The sequence below is a fragment of the Crocodylus siamensis genome, chromosome 5 (assembly GCF_052110815.1).
Source record: "Crocodylus siamensis isolate JL-2025a chromosome 5, ASM5211081v1, whole genome shotgun sequence".
In the NCBI taxonomy this organism is placed as follows: domain Eukaryota; kingdom Metazoa; phylum Chordata; order Crocodylia; family Crocodylidae; genus Crocodylus; species Crocodylus siamensis.
Genome location: NC_143399.1, coordinates 117,251,958 through 117,278,895, shown reverse-complemented (window position 1 = coordinate 117,278,895; position 26,938 = coordinate 117,251,958). Strand labels below are relative to the sequence as shown.

Sequence of the window (26,938 nt, the reverse complement as noted above, 5' to 3'; positions counted from 1 at the left end):
TTGAATAATATTTAAAATACAGCAGAGACCTGCATAGGCTGTGACCAATGAAGGTGCCATTTTTTCAGTGTTTTCAATCATTGCTTGCTGGACTACAGCAGTAGTTTTGGCTGTGAACTGACCACCCTCACCAAATTAACTGTTTAATCCCCACCACGAAGACTTTTTGTTTCAGAATTTTCCCATTTCAAACTTCAAACTTCCCATTTGTTAACTATTCTTACAGCTGATGAAATATTATTTACACATACTAACTGGATTAACTTCTCCTTACAAGAGTTTCTGTCCATCCAGGTGATTTTCCCTTACAGATTCTGCCTTATTTCCTTTGGGAAACCAGAGATTTGGGTCAAGATTCTTTTCCCACTAACTTGCCCATAACCCCCTAGCACCTTGCCATCTAAATAACTGTACAGTAAGTGTCCTACCTATTCTTTGGGTTCTCTTTAATGTATACTGAAAGATATTCTCAAGAGAATAAGGTCCAATAACATCAATGGATTAAAGATTAATCTGTTTGGTGCAACTAATAAATTTGCATCTCTCATTTTTTTTTAACATGAGTTTGGGAATAGCAAGGACATCCTTAAACTGAATCAATAGGAAAAATGATGATTAGAGCATTCTTCAATGTATGCATCTTTTCCTTGTTAAGTCCTACTTAATGATGACATATAACGAGCATAGGCTTTAATGCACACTTTAATAAATATATGTATGCAGTTATTACACCAAAATCAACCACAAATACAGGTTATCTTACATCTTTATCAGCTAATTTGTGCACTGCACATTAATGCATCCCAGCAAGTACTTCTTCTAATGTTCTATGCCTCCACGTGTTTTCAGACACCTACCATTTATTCAAATAAAGGCAACTTCCCAAATATGTTTCCTCCTTTCTCTCCAGAATGAAATTTCTTCCTCCCAAATTATATCATCTGGGGATGAACTTTATTTAATCCTGGACCAGTAACAGGCATATTACCAAGTGTTTTGCAAGCTATGAAAACCTTGGTATATGCAAGCCATTTGGTGGCTGATACAGCTGAAGGTGAGAGATGGGAAGGTCTCTTCATGGCAAAAAGAGGGTGGTATGAAAAGAGTGTGTGCATTAAGTTTTTTTAAACTGCATCAAGAGAGCGAGCTCTGTATTAAATCCTACTGGAGACAGCATAAGCAGATTTTATCCCAGTGCCACACTCCCAACAGTAGCGTAACTGAGACGGGGTGACTACGGCAGCAACCCCAGACGCTGCTTCCATGGAAGGGCGCAAAGTAGTCACTGATGCAGTGGCAGAGGACCATGCTGCTACACTGCTCCATGTGTCAGTGGCTGTGCCTCTGCCTCAACTGTAGACAAAAGTACAGGCTATTTTTACTTTCCTACGATTTTACACTGAGACAATGAACTAAGCTGGCTAACTTCATGTAAAAAAAACTTTTTCAGTGAAGATATTGGCTTAGAACACTACCTCAGGCTTTTACTCCAGTTGCACCGGCTCCCAAGACAAGGTTCACACCCCCTAGCTCCCAAGAGGCATTTCTGGTTTTCTAGCAGCTCAGGATAATTGAAATGTTGTGGTGCTCCAATCATACCCTTTTCCCTCGCCCATGACCAAAACACTAGGGGAGGTAATGAGAGGATGGTGTATAGCCAGCTATGCCAGCTCTGTGTTGCCAGAGAAATCTACAAAGCAGCAGCTGAGCTGGCTTCGAGATAGTTTTGTGCCACCAACATGGTATACAGCCACCTTAGCTGAGCTCAGGATGTAGTCCAGGAAAATTTAACACTTGAAAGATGGTAACTTTTTTAGATGAAAATACATGCTAATAGCCTTGAGGGGCCCCAAGTATATTGGATCTTAATTTTGTATATTCTTTTATTTAAAAAAATGTTTTTAATGGTCTCATAGCCTTCCAGTGACCATCACATTCTGTCCCTCCAAGGCTTGTGCAATGGGACACATTATTTTGACTCAGCAGCTTACTAATAATAAAAGCACAAAGCTTCCGTCATAGTTTCATGTGGGCTCATTAGCACAGAGGTGACTCGCGTGCTCTGTATATGCTCTGAGGGTGGTAATGCCTTTGAGAAGCTCAGGTACGAATCAAAGAACTGAGATAAAAAGCTGCCACCAGAAAACTACAAACAGGATGTTTCCTATTAGCATTTCAAACAGAATGGAAATTTGCAGATCCTGGACATTACTGGCCTGCAGGGCCACATATTGCTTCCTGTAGCCTCAGGTCACAGAGCATGATTATGCAATGCTTAGTTGTCCTCCCTGAAACAGTGACAGTTGGTCAGCATTAACATTCAGGCCCTGATTCAGCCATGATCCTGAATTCAAAGAAACCCTCACCCAAGTGAAGTAAGCTTGAATAAATTGTTTTCATCTGATTAATTAGAAGAGGTAGAGTGACATAGCAAAGGCACACAAAAATAGGGTGACCACCTTTTGAAAATGCAAAAGTGGGACATATGCTCATCCCTGTCCTCCCTCCCACCCCCTGCAGGATGCACAGCCGGAACAGAGCCTGTGTGGAGTAGGGGATGATGCAAGTTGCCCAAGGGATGCCACAGGACAGTGGGTTGGACCTGATGTGGGAAGGTAGAAAGGCTGGGTGCTGCTGCTGCTGCTGCTGCTGGGAGTCCAACACCAGCTGTGCCACAGCACCCCCTGCCTGCCTGGCAGTAGCTGGGAGCACAGCTCTACACTGCCATTGTCTCTCCTGTTGCCAGGTGGACAGCGGGTGCTTTGCTATGGCGGTGTGGGTGCTGTGGGGCTCCCAGTGGTGGTAGCAGCAGCACCAAGCCTCCCCACTATACTCCAACTTCCCACACTGGGTCCCATCTGTTGGACTATGGAGGCCCTGGTGGGGAGGGCAGCAAGACAGGAGACCCTGAGCCTGCAATAGGCAGTCCACATCTGCCCCTGCCCCCCACACAAATCTGGGGGGGGGTACATGCCCCCCACTCTCCGTTCTCCTTAGAAACATCTTACAATGATTTTATGTACATAGTTTGCTTCTGATCTACTTAACGGTGTTGCTGAGAGCTAGCACTCTCACTCATGCCCTGATTTGGTCTTCAAGCTTCTGACATGGACATTTGCCTTTCAGAGTATAGCCTCAGTGGTGAAAGACAGTGCACCAGGTCATCATTTTGTATCTCTATTAAAGCAGGGAATTGAATGGCGCTCAGAAGGCTATTTGAGATACTCAAACAGATTCATGGATATTCAGAGTCCTAGTTCAGCACCAGGGAAGGGGATTCTTCTTATGGTTTTTGTCTATCCAGCACAACATTGGATAGAGTGCAGCAGATTCTCTGGTCTGTTAAGGTAACAGAGCTGTTTAGGTAGCCTCCAGTGGCTTTCAAGCAGGGGAAGAAAGCCTGTGGGCAGTTCTTTCTGCACAGGGTAAAAAGCCACTCTATTATTTCCTGTACCTACTTTTATAAGATAGAATGCCTCTTGATTTAGAGTTGACATTTTCTACATTTGCTGAAGAGTTGACATTTTCTTCTCAGGAGTTGGTTAGATAGGTTTCCAGGTTCTCACATACAAAAAATCCTGGATATTACTATGTTTTGGTAGTATTGGAATGACATCCTTTGGAAGCCCAGGGATCCCCAGGCCCATGCAAGCAGCCTAACTACCTTATTCTACAAATGAGCACTTGATCTTTCTTTTCAGGTTCTTGGCTTAGTTAAGTCTGTAGGAACTCAGGCTCAGAGCCAGGACAGAGTTCTAAAGATCTGGCATAGCTTTTAAAGCATGAGCGCTGTGGTCTACATAGGGACCTAGAGGCATTGTCTTATATTACCATAAAGCAGAAAATACATCTTTGTTCCAGACATCCTCTCATTTCTTGAGTCTATATATGCTTGTTCGGCAAAGGGTTGAAGTTAAGAAAAAATGGTCAGTCCCTGGGTCAAAGGGGCTGACCATTTTTTCTTAACCTCAATCCTCTGCCAAGCAGGCAAAAAAAGACGACAGAACAGGACTTACCTAGTGTCCCAGGAGTCTCCCAGATCTGCAGCAGCAGTGATCCTGACACTCAGAGTCTAGCTGGCAGCTGCAGACTGGCTCAGGCTGGCCAGGCTCCAGTTTTGAGCAGCATACACTGCCCCAGGGTGCACTGCTCTGCCTTTTTTTGCATGGTTTTTTTTGCCTCCTGGATATTGTTTGCATGTGGCCTAGGAGGGTAGTAAAACACTGGGACAGGTTACCAGAGAGGTGGTGAAATCTCCATCCTTAGAGGTTTTTAAGAACCAGCTAGAAAAAGCCTTGGCTGGGATCATCTAGTTGGAGATGGTCCTACTTTGAGTAGGAAGTTGGACTAGATGACCTCCTGAGGTCCCTTTCACCATAATTGTCTATGATTCTAAAGACAAGAAAGCTTTGAATCCAGTTGTGAGAGCTGGAGTATTGGCTGGTTCTTTAAACTGAAGGAAATCTCTGAATACAAGCGAATGAAGTAAAATAATAATTTATTCATAATTTTTGATAATTAACCTTGTTAAATAAAAATGTCCACAAATCAGCACAAATCCTTTAGAAGGTCTTTTAATAGAACTTGTGTCATTTATTCTACCTTCTGTAAATTATAGCCTGTTCCTCTCCATTTACCATACAGTAGCACATACCACCACCCTGGCAAGCAGCTTTCCTGTGAGTTTGATTACACACAGTGTGGGAACACAGAACACAAACAATGAGTGTTTAAAAAGAGCTTACACGGGTTTCTTTTCAACTTGGATTTGTTTTACTGCTAATGAAACAACTGATTTCTGCTCAAGGCATGTGTGGTCAAAATTCAAATAAACCTCTAAAAACCATTTCTAGGAAGTTACAAGGCAATAGAAAAGCCAAAAAACAAACAAATGAAGATGAGTAAAGAGAGAAATCAAAAGCCAGTGTCTTGGTCACTATGATGTGGCTGACGAAAGACAAACACATGACTAGTGAATGGGCTGCCCAACAACACAGCACACTGTAGAATAAAGCAGAGGAGAAATGGCTCAGAACAATCCTGAAACTTGTGAGTGAGCTGTCTAATCTCAAGCCATATGCTGCTCCAAGGTATATCACTTCCATCATCTTCTGTTTGGTATTTTCTGCTCCTGGCAGCAAAGATCTAAATGATAGTCTTTTTACTGACCATTAGGGCTGTGTGAAGCTTCAGGTGCTGATTTGATCTGGAGAAGATGTGGCCCAATTCGGTGGCCAAAACTCTGATTTGAATTGGGAGACCAATAAAAAGGTCCGAATTCATTCGAAGCCTCCAAATCAATTCGGAAAAGATCTGGAGAAAAATTTGGAGGTTCGGACAGTTACCACTTGCTGCCACAGGGAGCTGAACCCAGGTTCCGTGCTGGTAAGAAGGAGGCAGAGCGGGAGGGGTTGAATGAGGGGGGAAGGGATCATGGGGGGGACTCCTGCCATGCCCCATCCCCTGCCTGCTCCCCCAGCTCCCCTGAGCACCCCCCGCCCACTCTCCCAACCCCATCAATGGCTGCCCTGCCTCACTGAAGCATCCCAGCTCCTTTAAAAAAAAAAAAGCCCCGCACTCACCGGCTGCTGCAGTGGCTGTTGGGGCTTCGGGGGGCTCATGGCAGAGCAACCCACACAGTGCAGGGCAGTGGGGATCATCCCCCTCCTCCCCCCTACCTGGCAGTATCCAGTGAGCTCAGGGCTTTTTTTTAATTTTTTTTTTTTAAAGAGCTGAGATGCTGGGGCCAGGTGGGGCAGCCATTGATGGGGCTGGGAAAGCAGGAGGGTGATGTGGCCTGTTTGATTCAGTCGATGTGGTGGTGGCTGGATCTCCAAATCAGATTCAACTGAATCAATTTGGGACAGTGATTGAATCACCAAATTGAATCACTGTCCCCCAAATTGGCTGAATCAGAAGCAAATACTAGCTGCTTCGCACAGGCCTACTGCTGCTTCCTCTGCCTGATGAAGAGTAATTGTACCTGAAAGCTTGCAAAGAAGAATTTTTCCAACTATCTGAGTTGGTCTAATGAAAGATATCGAATTTACCCAAAGAACCTTGTCTGTCTTTTTACTGACTATGTATTTTTAATCATAGATTTCATTGACATTAGGGCTGGAAGGGACCTCATAAAATCATCGGGTGCAGCCCCCTGCCCAGGGGGCAGGGAGTCAGTTAGGGTCAAAGGATCCCAGCAAGATAGATGTTTCTTGAAAGTGTCCAGAGTAGGTGCTTGCACCACCTCTAGGGGGAGATTGTTCCAGGTCTTGGGGACTTGGACAGTAAAGAAGTTTTTCCTTATGTCCAGCCTAAAACAGTCTTGCAGGAGTTTGTGACTGTTGGACCTTATCATCCCCTGGGGTGCTCTGGTGAACAGGCATTCCCCCAGATCCTGATGCACACCCCTCTGAGCCTGTGTTTCTCCAGGCTGAAGAGTCCGATAGCTTGCAGCCTGTCTTCATAAGGCCTGTTCTCTTGCTCTCTGATCATGGTGTGGCTCTCTTCTGGACTCCTTCAAGCTTCTCTGCATCCTTCCTAAATTGTGGAGCCCAGAATTGGATGTGGTACTCCAGCTGTGGCCTCACCAAGGCCAAGTACAGTGGGAGGATGACATTCTGGGTCTTCCTTGAGATGCATCGGCAGATGCAAGCTAGAGTTTTGTCTGCCTTGCCAGCTGCAAAATGAACCATTCATTCAGAAGAAGATAGTAACATATCTTTGAGCTTTTAAAGTCTTGTACTTGTTACATTTTGTGCACTAAAATGCTGTTTTAGCTCTAAAAAGAAAAAAAAAGTAACTGTGAACACATCCAACCATTTTGTAGCAAAAAACAAAAACAAACTGCACACAACAGATCCACCATTTTTGTTTCAAAAGGAACAAGAGGAACAAATGCAGGAGGACAAGAGGAACTTCTTTGTAGCTGGGAGTTTTGTAATGCCACATATAATGTTTGTGTTATTATGCACATCCCCCACCCCAAGCAGGGGGATGGTGGACTGTTCTTTCACAGCATACACTGCTATTAGACCACTGGCAACATCTGATGTTTCAGTAGAGATTGTGGTAGTGACAGACATCATTAAAGTACCAGCACCTTTAAAGTTCCCAGTGCTTGGAAGCTACAAACATCATAGTCCTACAAAAACAACATTTCTAGGGTGCAGGGAGGAGAAGCAGCAGCAGCACAGGCACAGCTGAAAGTTGCTCAGCCCTGGCACAGCTGCTTTTGGTTTAGCCCCCGTGATAGCATGGATGCAGGAATAGGCAAGACCCTCAGGCTCTGCCTCAAATCTAAATCTAGCACCTTTCATAAATATTGGCCAGAGCCAAAAATGTTTAAATGGCTGAGGGAACTGTTTGTACAGAATGGAATATATTTGATTTGAATTTATGGCTTTTGTGGAATTTATGGAAGATTTTTTTTTATGGAAGATTTTTCATGTGGTATAGGGCAGCTATAGATATGAAGTTGACTACTATAACCAACCGCTATAGCATTGATATATTTCCACTAAAGTCAGCAAGTTATTCCTAATTTAAACAAATGTAAATGAAATCAGATGCAAGCCCATTGGTCTCTTAATAAAGGCAATAAAGGTTTTCTCCTATGCATGTATCAAGATTACCTTCTGAACTTCCTATAGTTTATGACATATAAAGTTTATCTTAATTGTCAACTCACTTTTGTTTTCTGGCAGAACCAGAAGTGACATCTTAATCCCGACACTGTGATATTGACTGGTTACAGTGGTAATATCACAGATTAAGCATTTAAAGAGTATGGAATTTGCATACAATGCATTGAAATAAATGGGATTCATGCATCCCAAAGCAAATGTTAGTTCTTCTGTCCCTGTTAAAGGATCAAATAACATATAAGATGGGCTATGAAAGGGAAAGACTGGTTTAAACTTTGGGAACTTGGCAGATTTGGGAGGGTTAAAAAAAGTGAAAAGTAATTTGTTTTGTTCCTTTAATGCTCAGGAAAAATACCTCTTGGCATCACTTGTTTACATACCGCACACCAGTGATACTATTTCACAAACTACTTCCATCAGTGAGTACATTATTTAGAAATAACTCTTATAAGCGGTTTATTTCACTGAAAGCTAGTGGCCAAACTATAATAGTTTATTATAGATTTCTCTATTTCCTGCAAAATGTTATTCACTTAAACAAACTTACTATCAGGATGTCTAATATGAACCAACACACAGTTGATCCAATAAGAGATATAAACCAAAAAAATCCTTGCCCCTTGCATAAGATCAATCTGAACATTTCAGTTAAGAAAACATCTCTCAAGTAGTGCTGTAAGGAAACCATTTTCCTTTTGATATGTTCATATTAAAAGAACACATGAGAGATCTGACTAAAGTAAATATATGTAACTGGTTGTCCTTGTCCATGACATTTTGCTGTACATAAACAACCAAATAATGGTACATAATGACAAACTGTCGTGCAAGATAAGGAAATCAGCTGATGTGGTAAAAGCTTTGGTCCATAATAGAATTCTAGATAATGGGGCCAGGAAGAGATCACTTAGGTCATCCTGTCAGACCACATCATACTCAATACATCATTACTCCTGACATTTTATCTAACCTGGCTAATGTAGCGATAGCACCTTGGCCATCTTACTTGGTATCAATTCTGCTACATAGTTTCTCTTATTAGACATTTTTTCCCCTTGTTGAGAATATCTTTCTTGTCTTGACCACTGCAATGAAAATAAATCTACTGCACCCTTAATAGGAATATTAATTCAGTTGCCCTGGTACAATTCCAGTTTGAGCAATTCTTATACTCCACCTAACATTTATTTTCTTGTTTCAATGGAACACAAAACTAAGCTTTTATACAGTGATGGTGTTGAATAGATGCTGCTTTCTAGAACAACGATGACTGTAAGTGTAAACCATGCTGCAGAGGGCTTCATGATTCATCTGTCATAAATTAATATTATATCTGTCCGGAGAATCTATAAGACTTCAGATTATTAAAATTACAGTACTACTATGAATGACTATCCATGTTAAATGAGTCATAGTCCACGTACCACAATGGAGTCCATATGCTCTGCCATGATGCAGAAGTTTTCGAAGAAATATATAATGTGGGCAAAGTTCTAACCTTTTCCTTTTTCATGTAAGACCCTAAATTCAGTGCAACTTTTGTTGTTCCATTACATGGGAGAAGTGGGAAGCTTAGAGAGAAGATGCTCACTTTATCACATTATGGAGCTCTACTTCTTCATGTTTCTCTGCCCAGCTATTTGGAGAAGAGGAGTGTGTGAGTTCGATGCCGAATTATATAAGGACTGAATTAAGCACAGGCTCAGACCTGTTCAATTTAAAACTTTTATTGTTTCACAAAGCCATAAACTAAAGGAGGTCTGTTGGTTCACGAGGTTCCCAAATCAAGCCCTTGCTCTCTAACCCGGAGGCTAGGTGCGGCTGCCTGATTCAGTAGTCTCAGAACTGGTCAACAGCTCATTTAAAAGGAGTCCCTTATCTTTTTTTAGGCAAAAGATACAAAACTGTCCCCATGGTGGAAGTGAGGCATCTAACATAACTTTACTATTAGTTATATATGATAACACTTATACATATGCATTTCTAATTCTTACTTCTATTGGTTATTTACTTAACTTATCTATATTATAATATCAGGTGATATGCTTTGTATTATAATTTTTACGCTTCTTATGTTAATTCTTAATGATCTTTATATTTCTTATGCTAATTTTCTATAACCTAAATACTTTATTCATCTATATGTTTTGCTGGTTTTTGCAGGGTTAAAATGTCAAGATTGACATAATATGTGGTTGTTTTTTCGTCATTGCGGTTTAGCCATGCAGTTTCCTATTCTTAACAATGTAAGTGGCGTGCCTGCTATTTTTATCATTGTTCAAAGGTCAGAAGTTCAGCATTTTCATCTAAGGGTCAGAAAGTGATTACCAGAATGTCAATCGCTGACTCCTCAACCTCCTTGAAGCATTCTGGGAGTTTTAGTGCATTGTTTCTAATGCTAGGCCTTGCTTAGCATAAGCACTCTCTCACAAGGAGCAAAGTGCAGCAAACATGTGCAAGAACTTCTGTCTTAAACTTTTAACGATTCCATGTTTGTCAAAAAAATAAATAAAAAATTAACACCTCAACATTCTGACTTAAAGATGCCAGTTCAAACCATTTCTTTTAGCCTGAAGAAATGTAACAGATTCACTCCAGGTTAGCTAGACACCGAATGCACAGTCAGATTTCATTACTGATTAGTTTAATCTAGCCATGTTTTTATAGTGTTGTTAAAGAAAGGAAACAGCTGGTTGCACTACAAAGACTTTCACAGAGAGTCTTCTCAGCTACTCTAGACACCATACTGAATTTCCATTCCCTATTTGAGCATTGAGGGTTTAAACATCTGAAGTTGGTGGATTATTCATGAGCTAAATTACAGCTGGTCTCAAAGCTGAACAAAAGGCAAACTTCAAAGGAGCTTTGCAAATTTAACTTTGCTCTTCACGTGAGACAGAAGCTATGAAATTCAGGCTATGTCTAGACCACAAACTTAACTTGCCCCGTATTGACACCAAACATAGCACACTGCTCTGTATGTGACTGCCTGATTGGAAGCAGTACAGACATGTTTCATGCTGCCAAGATTGAACTAAATGGCACTAACAATTGTATTACATTCTCTAATGAGCCCTCGGTATTTGCGGGTTCAGCATTTGCGGTTTCAAATATTCGCAAATGCCGAACCTGCATTTAAATACACTTTAAACGCTTACTGGAGCTCCTCAGGAGCTCCGTGCTTGCTGCCGCTGGGCTCCTGCCACTGCCACCAGGCTGCCTCTGCCGCCACCAGAGCTGTGCCCCTCTTCCCCCCCAGCTTCCGGGGGCTCTGCATTCATAAACGCAGTGCCCTATTCGCAGATTTTGCCATTTGCAGGGATCACAGGAACGTATCCCCCATGAATGGCAAAGGTCGCCTGTACTCTGGAGGTCAAGTAAAACGGGATGGAGTCGCATGTTTTTATGAAGGAACCCAACTTTGACTGGCTGGACAAAATTCACAGTTCCTGAACACTAGCAAATTCTTGTGTCTACAGAAAGGGACAAGCAGAGATACTGTACTAATCTTGCTGTACAGGAGTACTTGTGATTCTGTGAGAGTAATGATTCATAGACCTTAAGGCCAAGAAGGGACTATAATGATCATGTACTCAGACCTCATCTACTGGCACTGTAGTGCCAATTAGTATTTCCAGATGGCCAGTAACACACAAGGAGCAGCAGGGTATGTCTGACTGCACTGCTGCTGGGCACGGCGAATTTGTGTTTTAGCTTTGGCCTCAGACAGACAAACATTTCAAAAACAAAAAAGTGCTATCTATTATGTCCTCTACTGTAGCAGGCTGCAATATATAGGGAAATGTGCAAAAAAACAGTTGTGTCTAGACTCTAGATGGCTTATAGCAACAGTCCTCCAAATCACAGCTCCTGGCAACATGTTGACTGCAGGATCCTCCAATGGATAAAACTTTGTCTGTCCCTATTATTGCTTGTTCCCTCTTAGTTCCCAGCTTTTCCCCTTCCCTGGATTTCCTTCTCACATCTTAGGAACACATCTTTTTCCCAACACTTCTCCATCTTGCTTACCCTCACATTGGTCACATAAATACTTTTCTCCAGCCCCATTTCTTTTACACTCTCACCTTCTTTTCCAAATCCTCACCTTTATATTTTATTTAGTTCTATCAGCTTGATCATACTGCCTCTGGAAGAACACATCCAGCTACCACCACTCTTTATGCCTCCAGTTTAGTTCAGTGTCTTGCGTTGACAAGGGATTGTGGACTGCAATAAATTTAGCATGGAATTGGTCCTAATGAGCCACTGATGATTACACCTTGCAAGCTGGAAAGGAAGGAGAAAGAACCAAGTTCACAAGTTGAACTTTTCCTCCAAGGTCACATTAACAACCTGAAGCTGTGGACATACCATACCTGGTTAAAATGTCACAATTACAGCTAAGGGCAGAAGTGGCCCAAGGAGTTAAAAGTTAAATGGTGCAGACTGTTTACAAAGCAACTTTTCTGCCATCACAGCAATATTTACCACAATTACCATTTGCATTATCCCTAAGTTTGTCATAGAAGGGAATTCTGGGCAGTGATCCCACAGACCTCCAGGAACAGCTGCCCCTGCCAAGGATGATAGCTTGGCTTTACAGCCCACCTGCCCTTCTGTGTAGAATTATGGGATAATCCCTTGCTTCAGGGATTACAGTGGCTATTGTAGTCACATTACTGACACTACAGGTTGCTGGATCTGGTTAGCTTCTGCATTATGCTGCTTTGCAATGCAGATACAGAGCAAGTCAGAAAAAGGAACGCCACCCAAAAAATGCAGCTGTGACCTCAAGAGAAGGCAGAAGCCTATCCACTCTCTTATGTCCAGCTGAAATGCTTTCCTTGCAATTCACTTTAACAATTCATTTTGACTTCAGGCCAGAATAAGTTCAATCTACTAGCAAGACAATGTTACAGTTCTCTGGACTGATGGTGACTGGCTCAGACACCAACTTATCACCAGTCCCACTTGACTGTGTGCGCAAAGCTGGCAGCTGCTCCACAGTGGCAGTCCACCTCCATGGAGAGCTACTGTCCCTGTTGACAAGGCAGTTGCCATAGCACTAAAGCATGGCCATTAACCATGACTGCAGCACACTGTCAAAAGCTCTTTGATGGATACAAGAGGTGAAGTGGGCAAGGAAGAGACTATAGTGGGAGACACTGAGATGGGGCCACATGCATAAGTAAGGCAAGTGCTGATGAGTTTCCTGATCAATAATGCCAACGTCTCCAAGAGGACCGAAGACCTTGAATTTTAAACCACAGGCAAATGAGCTATTTACCATGAGGTAAGAAGTAGGTGGGGCTTTACAGCACATCATGTGCTCCATGAGAAGTAGTCACATATAAACCCCTACACTGAAGAATAGGGTGCAGCAAGGTCATCGAGCCCCTTGCATATAAAGTCTGCTGTTCATAAACCATCCAAGACAGGTGCTCATCCTAGAGAAAAGCTAAATCGCAGTTACTTACCCCTCTTTCATCGAGAGCTAAATTACCATAGATTCATTTTTACTTATCACAGGTAAGGAATATACATATGGGACTAGCCATGGAGCAGCTGACATGTAATAATTCCACACCACATTTTACCCAAAGGCAAATTGTGTGTCTGCTGATAACCTAACTGTGCTGAAATTAACTCCCTTCCTATTTTTTTGCCCCAATTAGATCATGTAGCTCTAGGACTCCTGAGTCATGCAAGGGTGGGGTAGGATCATAAATGCAAAAAAAAAAAAAAAAGACCTACCTGATAATATATATAATTCCTAAATACACCAAGAATTGTTGCTTCTGTAGCAATGGTCAAGCTGGAACACTATTCTCACTGAACAGGAATACCTATTATATTTCTGTGAAAACTGTGATTCATAGTCCCTTCTGACCTTAAAATCCATTATGATCATGTAGTCTGACTTCCTACATGACACAGTCTACAGAATGTCACCTAGCAATTCCTATATCTAGCTCAACAATATCTTGTTGAACTACAGCATATATTTCAGAAAGACATCCACATAAGTACAGAATGAGAGCAGGAAGGAAGAATTGATTTAATATAAAAATGTCCTCCCAGTCCCTGCTGTCAAAGTAAAATGGCATCAAAAAAGACCTTTCCAGAGGTTGGATGTAAGACATAAGAACATTATGTAACAGCAGTAAATAATCAAATAAAAACTTACTTTCTTCCAGTATTGAAGGAAGAGCTATATCAGACCAAGAAAAACTTTTTGGCACTAGGGATGTGACACAAGTGAGTTTCTAAGAAAATTATTTTACCTCTCCTGCTCTGGACATATGCCACATGCTGTCATTAATTATTCCTTGTTAAGTCACTTGATACAGGTCAGGATTTCAAAGGATTGATATCTCGATCACATGATGCTGTCAGCACCCACTAACAATTTTTGTAAGAATATTATTCCTAGAACTATTTAATTTTCTCTGCTTCCTTGTAGAACTCCTACCTTCAGCATATTCCAGCCCTTTTTGATTTCCTCTATAGAAGCAGAAGAACCCAAAAATAACAGAAAGAAGCACTGGATGTGTCATACATGCAGTGTTGTGTCAAGGGGTTGTTAAGGAAGGCTAACTGAAGATCAGAAAGTCTCCAGGGATGAAAGGCAGCTTGTGTCGGGGTGAGGGGGAACAGGGGACTAAAAGCAAGCACATTACACATAAACCAGTTTACGTGATCAGAAACTAGTTTAAACCTGTAACAGAATAGATGTTCAGTGCACATAAACCAGTTTGAAAATGGGTGAAACTGGGTTGAGATAAACCTGGTTGAATGTAGTATCAGACTTAACTGATTTGGGTCAAACTGGTTTATGCAATGTCTGTTCCAGACCCCTGCTGTTTTAAGATAAATCATACTCCCTCAATATCCCGGCATGCTCTCTGCTCCACAGCACGTCTGGCCCCTCCCTTCTGCTCCCTTGCTGCAGCTCCAGCAGGGACTGCAGGCTGCTCACCAGCCCCTCCCTGCCCTGCTATGAGCCTGGCCACAATCCCCTCAGCTCAGTACTGTGCAAGGGAAGGGAGGGCTGATCTAGTGTCCACTGTCTTCTAGCCTGAGCCACTGCAGGCATGTGACTGCATTTCTGGGATGTCTGTCTGGTTACAAAACTGTTTTAGCCTTGCCAGCTTAGACTAACCTGCAAAGATTGAATCAATTCAGGTTTAGGCTTTCTGAATGTCTGTCCAAGCCTGAATCTCGGCTTTCAGAACCACAGATATATCAAAATTAATAATATAATTTTTTTCTAGTTAAAGTTGTGTCTCTTTTACCAGGACTGGCTTGTTCTATAAGGCCAAAATACTCACATACATATTTACCAAATCCCGTCACGATGTGATTTGAACTCTTCGTAATGAAAAACGGCATTGAGCAATAATAAATTATGTAAACCAACTGGCAATACTTTGTAAGCCAGTGTTATGTCTGGAAACTTTCTCTATTAAAAAAATCCAATATATCCATACTATTATAATATACATGTATTGCAGTGCCACCTAGCGTCAAAAATAAAAATGGCTATTTTAAATTCACAGTTCTATTTTCGTCAGGTTTTAAGGCATGGCAGAAACGCACACAAATATATGCAGGCACTTGCCATGATCATAATTGAAGTTAAACCCAGAATGCCCATTTTTACACTCACATTTCATAACTGAGTGCACAATTATACAGCTGCTAGAATAAACACAAATGCACATGAAAATGAAAAATTATCTCAAGACCAACACCTGAGCAGATAGTGATGAAGTGTATCATAGGAAAAGTGATTGCTGCTCTCTCTCCTGATGCATCAGAAAAAGAAAAGTTAATCCTTGTTCTCCTCCTGTATTAATAGCAAGAATAGTATACCAGACCAAATATATATTTTTTAATAATAAAATAAATAACCTACACCTAGAATAACAACAAAAAAAAAAGATCTGACTCTAAACAAAATATTTAACACGTTCCCTTGGATACAAGAGAGACCCTAGGCCATAAACGGATGGAGCTGTAGTGACTCATGTGTCTTAAGGCATTAAGTCTATAATAGGCTTTGGAAACACCAGGGTTACCATGTAAACCTGTGTCTTAGAAGCACTCCTCCCTTCTGTTGATCTGTTCTGACTAGATCCTTTAAAGCACCTAATAAGTTCTCAGGGGACTGCTTCCCAAAGTGAAATACAGAACCCTGTATAGTGTGTTCAGGTCTCCTATATGGTGCATAGGGAAAATTAAGGGCATGGAATCCAAACCAACCAGCATGTTGAGCAGTATAAAAGGAAAGTACCTTTCAAGAGGTCAGATACATTTTGTAACGATGTTAAACCAAAGCAATTATTATAATGCGTACTTAGCTTGGAATACAATTGCTTCTTTTCCAGACGTGATGAAGGGTGTTAAAGTCGTAAGAGAGATCTGACCTCTCTCATTTGTATATGTTGTCCATGTCCATATATCCATCTATCTACCTAGATATATAGACAGATATAGATGGATATAGATGTATATAGATAGATATCCAGATTGATATAGCTATCTAGATTGATATATCTATCTATATATCTCTCTATATACCTATATATATACCTATATCTATCTATCTAGCTAAATAAATAAATAAAATCTCACCTCAGAAATCTCACTTCTCTGATATCCCTGTACTATTACAGATACACCACTACTGCCCTATATTCTCATGCATTAATATGGTGCTGATGTGTTTACGTTCACTGAGTGCAAGGAATGTTTTATCCTAGATTTCAAGTGATACTTGTACTTTAAACAATTTTTAAATCCTTTGTTAAGCATACTCCACACTCACAAACACCCTTGGGTATGTTATGCACTCAATAACTCCTAAGATTCAGCTTCCAGTTATCACCTACTGAAGACCACATTAATTTGCTCACCAGTGGAAGGCCTCCCCCAGAATTCAGGGAAATGGAATAAGCTACAGATTAGGTCAGTTGAGATGCACAACAAATAGAAGTGGTTACCTCTGTAAAGTTAAAGCCTTCTATCATCCATACTGCTAGGAGTCTGGTATAGATTCATGGATTTCTAGAGTTGGAAGGGACCTGGTAGATCATCAGGTTTGACCCTCTGCTCCAGGCAGGAAAGAGCACTGAGGTTAAGTAACCCCAGCCAGATGCCTGTCTAATTTCCTCTTGAACACCTCCAAGGCAGGGGAAAGCACCACCTCCCTTGGAAGCCCATTCCATATTTTGGTAACCGTCACTGTAAAGAATTTCTTCCTGACATCCAATCTAAATTTATGCTCCTTCAGTTTGTTGCCATTTCTGGTAACCCTGAGGGGTGCCCTGGTAAACAGAGTGTCCCCTATTCCCTGCTGACCCCCCATGATAAGTTTGTAGGCAGCTACAAAATCGCCTCTCAGCCTTCTCTTGAGGAGGCTGAAGAGAATCAGGTCCCTCAGTCTGTCTTCATAGGGTCTTACCTGCAGGCCCTCAACCATATGAGCAGCCCTCCTCTCAACCCTCTCAAGGTTATCAATATCTCTCTTGAAGTGCAGCACCCAAACCCAGATGCAGTACTCCATCGGTGGCTTCACCAATGCTGTATAGAGGGAAATTATCACTTCCCTAGACCGGCTCGTGATGTACCTGCTGATTACCTCATCACACTGGTGGCTCATGTTCATTTTTGCATCAACCAGAACTCCAAGTTCTCTTTCCACTGTTGTGGTGCTCAGAATGGTACCCCCCAGTCTGTAGGTGTGTTGGAGATTCTTTCTCCCTGGGTGCAGCACTTTGCATTTATCCTTGTTGAATTGCATCCTATTTTGATCTGGCCACTTCCCATCTGTTCAAATCTGCCTGAATTCTCTCCCTCCCCTCCAGTGTGTTTACTATACCCCATAGTTTAGTGTCATCTGCGAATTTGGACAAGGTGCTTTCAACACCTTCATCCAAATCACTGATGAAGATAGTAAACAGTACTGGTCCAAGGACAGAGCCTTGGGTGACACCACTGCCCACATCCCTCCAGGGAGAAACCAGCCCATCCACTACCACTCCTCTGGGTGCGTCCTACAAGCCAGTTTTTCACCCACCTTACTGTGAAAAAATCCACATCACAGCTACTCAGTTTGCTCGTAAGAACTGGGTGTAACACTGTGTCAAAAGCCTTTTTAAAATCCTGGTAAATAATATCTACTTCCACTCCTGCATCTAAGCACTTTGTGACCTGGTCATAAAAAAAGACTAGGTAAGTCAGGCAGGATCTGCCTGCTATAAACCCATGGTGGTTGCCCCTTAACATTGTGTTACCCACTAGCCCCCTGCAAATGTGATCCTTTATAATTTTTTCGAAGGTCTTGCTGAGACTAGAGGTGAAGCTAACTGGCCTATAATTACCCAGGTCGTCCTTCCTCCCCTTCTTGAAGATAGGGACCATGTTGGCCCTTTTCCAGTCCTCTGGGACCTGTCCCAAATGCCACAAGTGCTCAAACAGTTGTGTCAGTGGTTCTGCTGTGTCATTGGCCAATTCCTTTAATACCCTTGGGTGAAGATCATTGGGGCTTGCCGACTTAAATACTTCTAACCCTTTCAAATGCCCCTTCACTTCACTTCACTTCACTTCACTTCACTTCACTTCACTTCAGTGCTAACCATTGGTGGATTGGTATTACTCTCACTCTAGACTAAAGACTCATTGGGAGGTGTACTTGTATCTGTGTCCAGGAAAACAGAAGCAAAGAAATTATTAAAGAGCTCCACTTTTTCCATCCTATCAGTTATGAGTTGCCCTAGTCCATTCTGTAGTGGCCCTATGTTACCCTGTGCCTTCTTCCTGCTCCCCATGTACTTAAAGAAGGACTTTTTGTTGCCCTTAATCTTTGTTGCCAACTTAAGTTCTGTATCTGCTTTGGCCTTCCTCACTACTTCCCTGCAAGCATGAGGCAAGCAGGTATACACTTCCTTGGTGGCTGACCCCTGCTTCCATATCATGTAGGCCTCTTTTTCCCTCTGAAGGCTCTTCTGGATTTCCCTGCTCAGCCGAGAATGTTTTTTGGCTCTTTTGTCTCCTTTTGCATGCACTGGGATGGTGTCCCCCTGTGCCTGTAAGATCAGTCCCTTAAAGAACTCCCACCCTTCTTGGACTCTCATCTCAGAGATGTAATAACCCCTCAATCCCACCCTAACCAATCTCCTGAGCTCATTGAAGTTGGCCTTCTAGAAGTCTAGCACTACTGCCCTACCAGTTGTATGAATTCCTCCAGCCAGGTCCCAGAGTAAATTTCCCAATATCTTCTTTTTATCCAATCACACTGTTTATTTCTTAGCAGTTCCTGCCCAGTTTTTCAGACAGAAATGTGGTCATATATAATAAGAACCTCCCGTTTTGCTTTTCCCACAAATGCCAGTTAGCACCTCCTCTTCAGTTCCTTTAGCTTTAATGAGCATGACCTGAAGTTCTCTCCCACCACAACTGACTGGCATCTACAGCATTTTGCTGTGGCTTCCTTTATTCAGCTTGCAGATTCTTAACCTTTGCCTTGCGCTAGGACATGTATAACTCATCCCATAAAAAATGATAATTGGTGACATCTTTTAATATTTAGCATTTAAGACCACAAGGTCTGGACCCAGGTGGTTATCCAAGACTCCCTTTGGGGAAGAGTTGCAAAGAAAAGCTTGAAAGCATGACACAGCATGCTCTTATGGCTCCCAACCCAGAAAATACACATACGAATACAAAATTATTATTCTATATCATTATTTTTAAGACAACCTCATAATCTTTGACATAATGTATGATTTCTGAACATTTGGAGTTAGCAAAACTCTTTCACAAACCCATTTCTTTTAAATCAGAATGGCTGGCAAGTCCCTGATGATGCAAACTACTCTGTGTGGACAGGCACCTGAGCCAGTAAAGAGATCAAAGGCACTCTCCCTCCATAGAATGGCTTGAAGAATCTGAATTCCTCTGAAGCCCTCAAGTAGTTTAGAATGTGAATCCATTCAGGGATGCTCAATATATATCGGAAGCATAATTTCCATTACCCATGCTCCCGCCATGAATTCACTCTTCCTTTCACAACTTCCTATTAAGTCTTTATCCTCCCTCTCTCGTAATGATTCCCACTTATCTCATTTCTTCTCCCAGTGTGTCATGGCCACTTTTTCTTGCCACTCAAAACTCTCCCACAGATTTCTTGCTGGTGCTAAGCTTGGGATCTCCTTCCCTCATCACTCTTTACAGGAAAAATTTTCAGAAGAGAAATATTCCCAATCACTCTTTGTTCTGTTATGGACCACCAGCCATTGAGAAAGTATCTTGGATGTTAACTAGACAAAGAGAGGCAGGGATGCAGAAGGACCTCTTGATAAATTGCTTAAGTTAATGAATTTAGGGTTCTCTACCTACCCCCACTTCTTGAAGCACTCCTCCTTCTGGAGAAGAGCACTTGGAGTAGCCCATATATATTTGTGCATGGATCCAAACACTGTATGGGAGATGTGCTGTTTTAAAGAATGCTATTTAAATGGAGAAATTAAAAGTAATAACAAAATTTCTGCTCATATTTGCTTTTTAGATGTTACTTTAATGAATGTAGCAGCTGCAGATGACCTCCAAATTCACTTCAGTTCTTACATGATACCGTGAGCACATGCTTGTTCTTGTGTTTGTCTGTGGTGGTTGAATCCCAAGGCAAATTCAGACAATACTCAGGCTCCTAAGACCTACCCTGACTCAAAATAATCCCAGAGGGAGTTTGCTAGTGGTCTCAAGGAACGTCTTCCCTGCTCTTTCCCCCTCTCAGCTCTCAGTTGGTCCTCTTGGACAGTTTCTTGAGCTGATTCCTTTTCTTCTGCATCTTTCCTCTGAGGTTCTTCCTGGTCCACAGAACACTTTTTATGAGCATTCTCTACTTTCTCGAGGTCTTTCCCGTATGTTTGGTTTAGTCCTTTAGAGAACTTTGTATGAGTCCTGTCATGTTCTTCTTGGGCTCTTTTCTGAGTTGGCTCCTGTTCCTTTGGAAGTTTTTCCTGAGCTCTCTCCAATTCCTCAGCTCTCCTCTGTTCCTCCAGCACTTTCTTCTGACCCCTTTTTTCTTTGTCTATAGCCTCCCTCTGAGTTTTCTCAATCTCCTCCAGGACCTTCCGAGCTCTCTCCTGTTCCTCCATGGCTTTCTTCTGAGCTTTCTCTTGTTCACCCAGGGCACCTCTCTGAGCTCTCTCCAGTTCCTCCAGGGCTTTTTTCTGAGCTTTCTCCAGTGTGTTCAGGGCCTTTTGAGCCCTTTCCTGTTCCTCTAGGGCCTTCTTCTTAGCTCTCTCCTGTTCTTCCAATGCTTGCTGCTGAGCTCTTGCCAATTCTATCAAGGCTTTCTGGGCTCTTTCCTGTTCCCTTATGGCTGCCTTTTGTGCTCCTGCCTGCTCTGCCAAAGCCTTTCTCTGCGATCTCTCTAGTTCCTCTAGGGCTTTCTGAACTCTCTTCTGCTCCTCTAGTGCAGCTTTCTGGGCTTTCTCTTGTTCTGCAAGGGATTTCTTGTGAGCTTTCTCCAGTTCTTCCATAGCCATCTGAGTTTTCTTTTGTTCCACTAAAGCCTGCTGCTGAGCCCTTACATGCTCACTCAGGGCCTTCCTCTGAGCGACCTCCAGTTCCTCCAGGGCTTTTTTGTGAGCTCTTCTTAGCTCCTGCAGGGCTTTCTCAGCCCTCTCCTTTTCTTCCAGCGATTTCTTCTGAGCTCTTTCCTGCTCCTCCAGGACCTTCTTCTGAATACTCAGCAGCTCTTCCAGGGCCTGCTGTTGAGCCTTTTCCAGCTGCTCCAGAGCTTCCAGGTGGATTCTCTCTTGCTCTTCCAGCACCTTCTTTTGAGCTCTTTTGTGTCCTTCCAGCATCTTCTGTAGGGCTCTCTCCTCTTCTCCCAGCTCTATCTGCTGAACTTTCAGCCTTTCCTCTAGCTCCATCTGCAAAGCAATCAACTGTTGCTCCAACTCCATCTGCTGAACCGCCCCTTGTTCTTGCATCTCTGCTAAGTCAGCTCTCTCTTGCTCTCTCTCTTGCTCCTCTGTCACCTCCTGTTCAATGTTTCCCTGTACTTCCAGCACTCTCTGAGTTGTTCTCTCCTGTTCTATGATAACCTTTTCCCAACCTTTTTCTTGTTCCTCTAGAGATATCTTCTTATCTCTTTGTAATTCTTTTTTAATCTTCTGCCCACCCAGGGCTTCCTTCATCCTTTCTACCATCTCCTTAAATTCATCATCCTTATGATTTTGCTTGTGCTTTCTTTGGTGTCTGGTGATTTTCTGGGCCCTCCGCTGAACTTCCTTCAGTGTAGCATTGGCATCTTCATCATAATCCAGCTGACAAGCCAAGGCAAGGTCCCTGGCTGCCTCCTGCCAGTGACCCAGGAGCCTGAGTGCTTTCCCTCGCCATTTGTAGGGCTGTGCAGAATCAGGGTTGATTTTTAAGGCTTTATTACAGTCTCTAATGGCAGCATTTGGCTTCTGCAACTGCACATAAATGCTGGCTCGGTTGGCATACAAGATGGTAAGCCGTGGGTTCTGTTTGATGGCATCAGTGAACAAGTCAATAGCTTTTTGCAGATCACCTTTACCCACGGCATCAAAGGCCTCTTTCTTTTTTTGATTTGCTTGCTTCCTCATTTCATCTGTTACTTCCAAATCCTCATTTCCCATCTCTTGAGGATCATCTTCATCTGGTTTAATCACACCTTCACTATCAATCTCCACCTCACTCTCCTCACTGGACTCTTCCTCTCTGTCAGCTGTTCCCTGGGTCTCCAGCTGAAGATTTTCCTGTTCCCCCTCTTGCTCTTCAGAAAATAGATAATAGTCATTTACACATGTCTGAGAAGCCTGAGACTGAATTTTTTGTTCATGTTCTGAGGAAGCCTGAGACAACGCTCTTTCCTCTTCCTGAGGATCCCCAAACTGAACTCTCTCCAGCTCCTCAGAGGCCTGAAGCTGAGCTCTGTTCTGCTCCTCCAGGGCTTTTGTCAGCCTGCTCAATGTGTCCTTAAATATTTTTAACTTGTGTTTTTGCTCATACTTCCACCAGTGTTTGTCAATTTTCTGGGCCCTCTGCTGAGCCTCCTTCAGCATAGCATTGGCATCGTCATCATAATCCAGCTGGCAAGCTAAGGCGAAGTCCTTGGCTGCCTCCTGCCAGTGACCCAAGAGCCTGAGTGCTTTCCCTCGCCATTTGTAGGATTGTGCAGAATCAGGGTTGATTTTTATGGCTTTGTCACAGTCTCTGATGGCAGCATTTGGCTTCTGCAACTGCACATAGATGCTGGCTCGGTTGGTGTACAAGATGGTAAGCTGTGGGTTCAGCTTGATGGCATCAGTGAACAAATTAATAGCTTTCTGCAGATCACCTTCACCCACTGCATCCAAGGCCTCCCTCTTCTTGTCATTTGCCTGCTTCCTCATTTCATCTGTTACTTCTAAATTCTCATCTCCCATCTCTTGGGGGTCATCCTCATCAGGTTCAATCACCCCTTCACTATCAGTCTCCAACTCGCTTACCTCACTCTCGGGCTCCTCAGTGGACTCTTCCTCTCTCTGAGCTTTCTCCTGATCCCCCAGAGCCACCTTTTTAACACCTGCTTCTTTTCTTTGAGCCTTCTTCACTCTTTTCACATGGCTAGATTTTTGCACAGCATTAGCATCATCAAAGTCCAATGTATGGGCCAAGGCCAGGTCACAGGCTGCCTCCTCCAAGTGTCCCAAGAGTTGGAGTGCTTTTTCTCGCAACTGATAGGGCTGTGCTGAATTAGGGTTGAGCTCAATTGCTCTCTCACAGTCCCTAATGGCAGCCATGGGCTTTTGTAGCTGTAGAAAGACATTGGCTCTGCTAATATATGACTGGGCAAGATGTGGATTCAACCTGATGACATCTGAGAATAAGTCAGCTCCTTTCTGGAGTTCTCCTTTTGCCAAGACATCAAAGGCCTCTGCTGTTTTTTCACTGATCTGCTTCATCCTTTCATCTGTTACTTGCAAGTTTTGGCCTTCCATCTTTTGGGTATCATCCTGGTCAGGTTCAATCATGCCCTTCTTGGCAGATGTCAGACCACTCTCCTCATCCTCACATTCTTCTGGCAGTTTATCTGCCTCCTTGAACACCTCCTCTGCAGCTATAGTGCTCAGAGTAGAAGTTAGGGAACTTTCCATACTTTCTACTGATTCCCAAAGGAAGCGACGGTCTTCAGGATTTGGGAAGCTCTGACCAACCTTGGCTAAGTTCTGCATCTCACTGTAAACCTTCCTAGGATCCATGATGTCAAAGTCAGAGAAAATTTAGCCTCAATGGTAGTAGAAGGAAGCAAAAGAAGAAAGATGGTTCACTTTAGAGAGGTGGTTGGTTAGTAATTAAATTCAAATGAGGCCTCATGATAAATTTTCCTGTTCCTTCTTATGCCATTGCCCTGCTGCTGAATCGATTTGAAAGGCTAAAAGCAGTCTCAGGATCCTGATGACTTCACAAACTAAAAATAGTTTTTGTGATATCATAAACGATGTCATCATCAGAATCTTATGATAGGTTCTTAAAGGTATACACTGACAATATTAACAAAGAGCTCTCATAAAAGAAATCTTTCTTAGCCTATTACTGTATTTACTTAAATCCAAGACGAGGATTTTAATTCTCATTCAACATGAGGGGGAAAAGCCTCTTGTCTTGGATTTGAGTACAAGTCAGAGGGGTGGCAGCACGGGTGAATGCTGTGACTGACTCTGTCCTGGGCCCAGGGTTGGAGTTGGAGCCCATGCTGCCCTCCCTCTCTCACTCTCTGCCGTCTACTCTGCCCCTGCCACTGCCTTTGCCCACCTTGCTGCTTGCCCCTTTCCCCCCTCCCCTCCCAGCTCCTTTACCCTCTCCAGCCCAGGCCCCAGAGCACAGCCACAGACTAGATTCTATACATTTTCCATGTACAGAATCTAATTATTGGGAGGGATTGCCTTGAATTCAAAGTCATCTTAGACATAGGTAAATATGACATATATCTTTGCGTACCAGTGAGGTAAAAATGTGGTAGAGCAGGGGTGCTCAACTTCTTGCCTATGAGCCAAGTATGGCATACAGAACCATGGCATTCAGCCCATGGGGCTCCCCACAGGTTAGGAAATTGGGTGGTAGGGGAGTAATGGCAAGTAATACTGCCACCCTACTCTGCTGCCAAATTCCCCAGACACTGTGCAGATGGACTGAGACCAGGCCAGGCCCCCTTCCCCCCAGCTATGTGGCCAGATAAAGGATGGGCCATGTTCCCTTCCCATCCCTACACAGCTGGATTGAGCCCTGCTTCACTGCCCTGTGTGCTGGACTGGGCCCACTGGCTAGATCCATCCAGCCCATGGACAGACTGAGCACCGTCCATCCAGCCCAAAAGGAAAAAAGGTTGGGCACCACTGCTACAGAGCAGTGGTGGCTAACTTTTCTGGCAGGTGTGTTACAAGTTAAGCTCAACCTCTCCCTGAATGCTACTGTTTCCCACTCCCCAGAGGCATACCCTCAGAGTCTGCACCATGGGGTACCAGAAAGGAGGCAGGGGTGCTCAAATCCCCAGCTGCAAAGAGAGTAGCAGGGGTAGGCTGCTGCTGTGAGGGAGCAAGAGTCAAGACCTACATTAACCCTTTCCTGGTCCCACAACTGCCACAGTTTTGTGTGGCAAGCAGGAATCCAGACTCTAATTCAGTGGTGGCTGCAGGATCAGGGAAGGGTTAGCTTGGTCCTTGGCAATGACACTTGGCACCTCCCTTTTGCAACTCTGTCCTAAACCTGCTCCACCTCAGGTGGCCAGAGGCTCTAGCCCCCTTGCCTCCATTCCAGCACCTCCCTTGACTGAATGCTTGAGATTTATGTCCTACACACAGCAGCTGCCTTTGCCACTTGTGGAATGTATGCCGTGGATTGGCCACCCCGGCTGTAGGGAAAAGGGGGTACAGGATGTGGAAATGCATTCATTCATTTTCTTATTTAAAAAATGTTTTTCCATGACCAGAAGCAAGAAAGGAGAAATATCGCCTACAAAACAATTCTATTTTAAGATGTGGCTTGCTAAAGTGTTTATATTTCACTAATGAAAAGTATACTGACCAAAATGATATTATAGCACAATGTTCATCTTGCACTCTTTGAAGTGGGGAGTGGTAACGAAAGCTTTGTAGAGGAAGTTTCAAATATATCCTCTTCCAAAAGCTAAGAAAACTTGCTTATTTCAAAAGTTAAAAAATTGTTCCTTAGCAGCATTTTATAATTCCAAAGATCTCTGAAGGTTGGATATGCACACAGAAAACAACCCATTATCTCCTGCTCCAAAGGGCTCCCAAGCCACCTCTTTCTTTGAGTCTCCTTACTAAACTTTTCACATGAAGTCAAGAATGATGAGTCAGCTTTTGCAGATGCTGCCTTCAGTAGTCTGACCCTCAGTGATACTTTCTACACTTTCCTAAGTGCTTTCTACTCTGAGCTCTACTTCTGAAGTTCCAACAGGTTCTAGCTATCTGGTCTGGCAGGTGGGTTATCAGAGCAAAGAAACTTCTCTTTAATTTGTTTTCTCAAGGTCTCTCTATAACCCATATCCAGGTCAAGACTAACCTCATCTCACTTCTTCCTCCTCAGCATTTCAAATATCTGTCCTTCCTATACATTTCGCTGGATTAATATCTGCCAGGGGGCTGGACCTCATGATCTCATGAGGTCCCTTCCAGCCCTAATGTCTATGAAGCCTATGACCTAAACATGCTACTTTTCTAGTGTTCTCCCCTCCTATCTTCTGATCTTCAGGATACCCACTCTTATCTCTTAACCCCAAAGTACCCTTAAAATTATGTTATCAGTATCCTTTTCCTTGTCATTTATTTATCTTCAGACCCCACTGCTCAATGCACTGTGTATGTAGTTTATACTTCTTGATCTTTCGCTACATCCATATACTTTCAATGCAGACCTGAGAGCATTGCTTTCCCAAACTTCCCTTGATCTCTTTCTTCAGTCAAAGTTGGCAGGCTCACTGCCTCCTATGCCTTCTCTAGGTTGTCTTCTATACGTGGAGTACACTTTCAAACTTGCTTACACACAGACCTGGACACAGGCATGGGGGAACTGAGCAGCTGCCCAAGGCCTGGACAGAAAGGGGGCCCAAAAATGGAAATTTTTTCCCCGTTGTCTGATTATAATCATTATCTCTGGTGAAGTTTTCCTAGGGTCACCAGAAGTCTAGGTATGTCACTGCTTACACACCCACCATTAAAAGGCATGTTAGCATTCATTCCTGCAGGGTGCCA

The 26,938-nt window shown here is 43.0% G+C and overlaps 1 protein-coding gene across 3 annotated transcripts in view; it reads right to left on the bottom strand.

Moving 5' to 3' along the window:
* Positions 1-5,563: 5,563 nt before the first annotated feature.
* Positions 5,564-26,938, bottom strand: part of LOC149864469 (uncharacterized) — a 50,338-nt gene continuing 28,963 nt past the window's right edge. For 2 of the 3 annotated variants that reach the window (XM_090050008.1, XM_090050009.1), the window contains one exon: positions 20,079-23,952. In XM_090050008.1, the coding sequence (XP_089906134.1) occupies positions 20,363-23,926 (3,564 nt within the window). In that variant the 5' untranslated portion in view covers positions 23,927-23,952 and the 3' untranslated portion in view covers positions 20,079-20,362. Of the gene's footprint in view, positions 6,779-11,748; positions 11,931-20,078; positions 23,953-26,938 lie in introns of those variants that run through there. The other variant, XR_016442742.1, reaches the window with a different exon arrangement.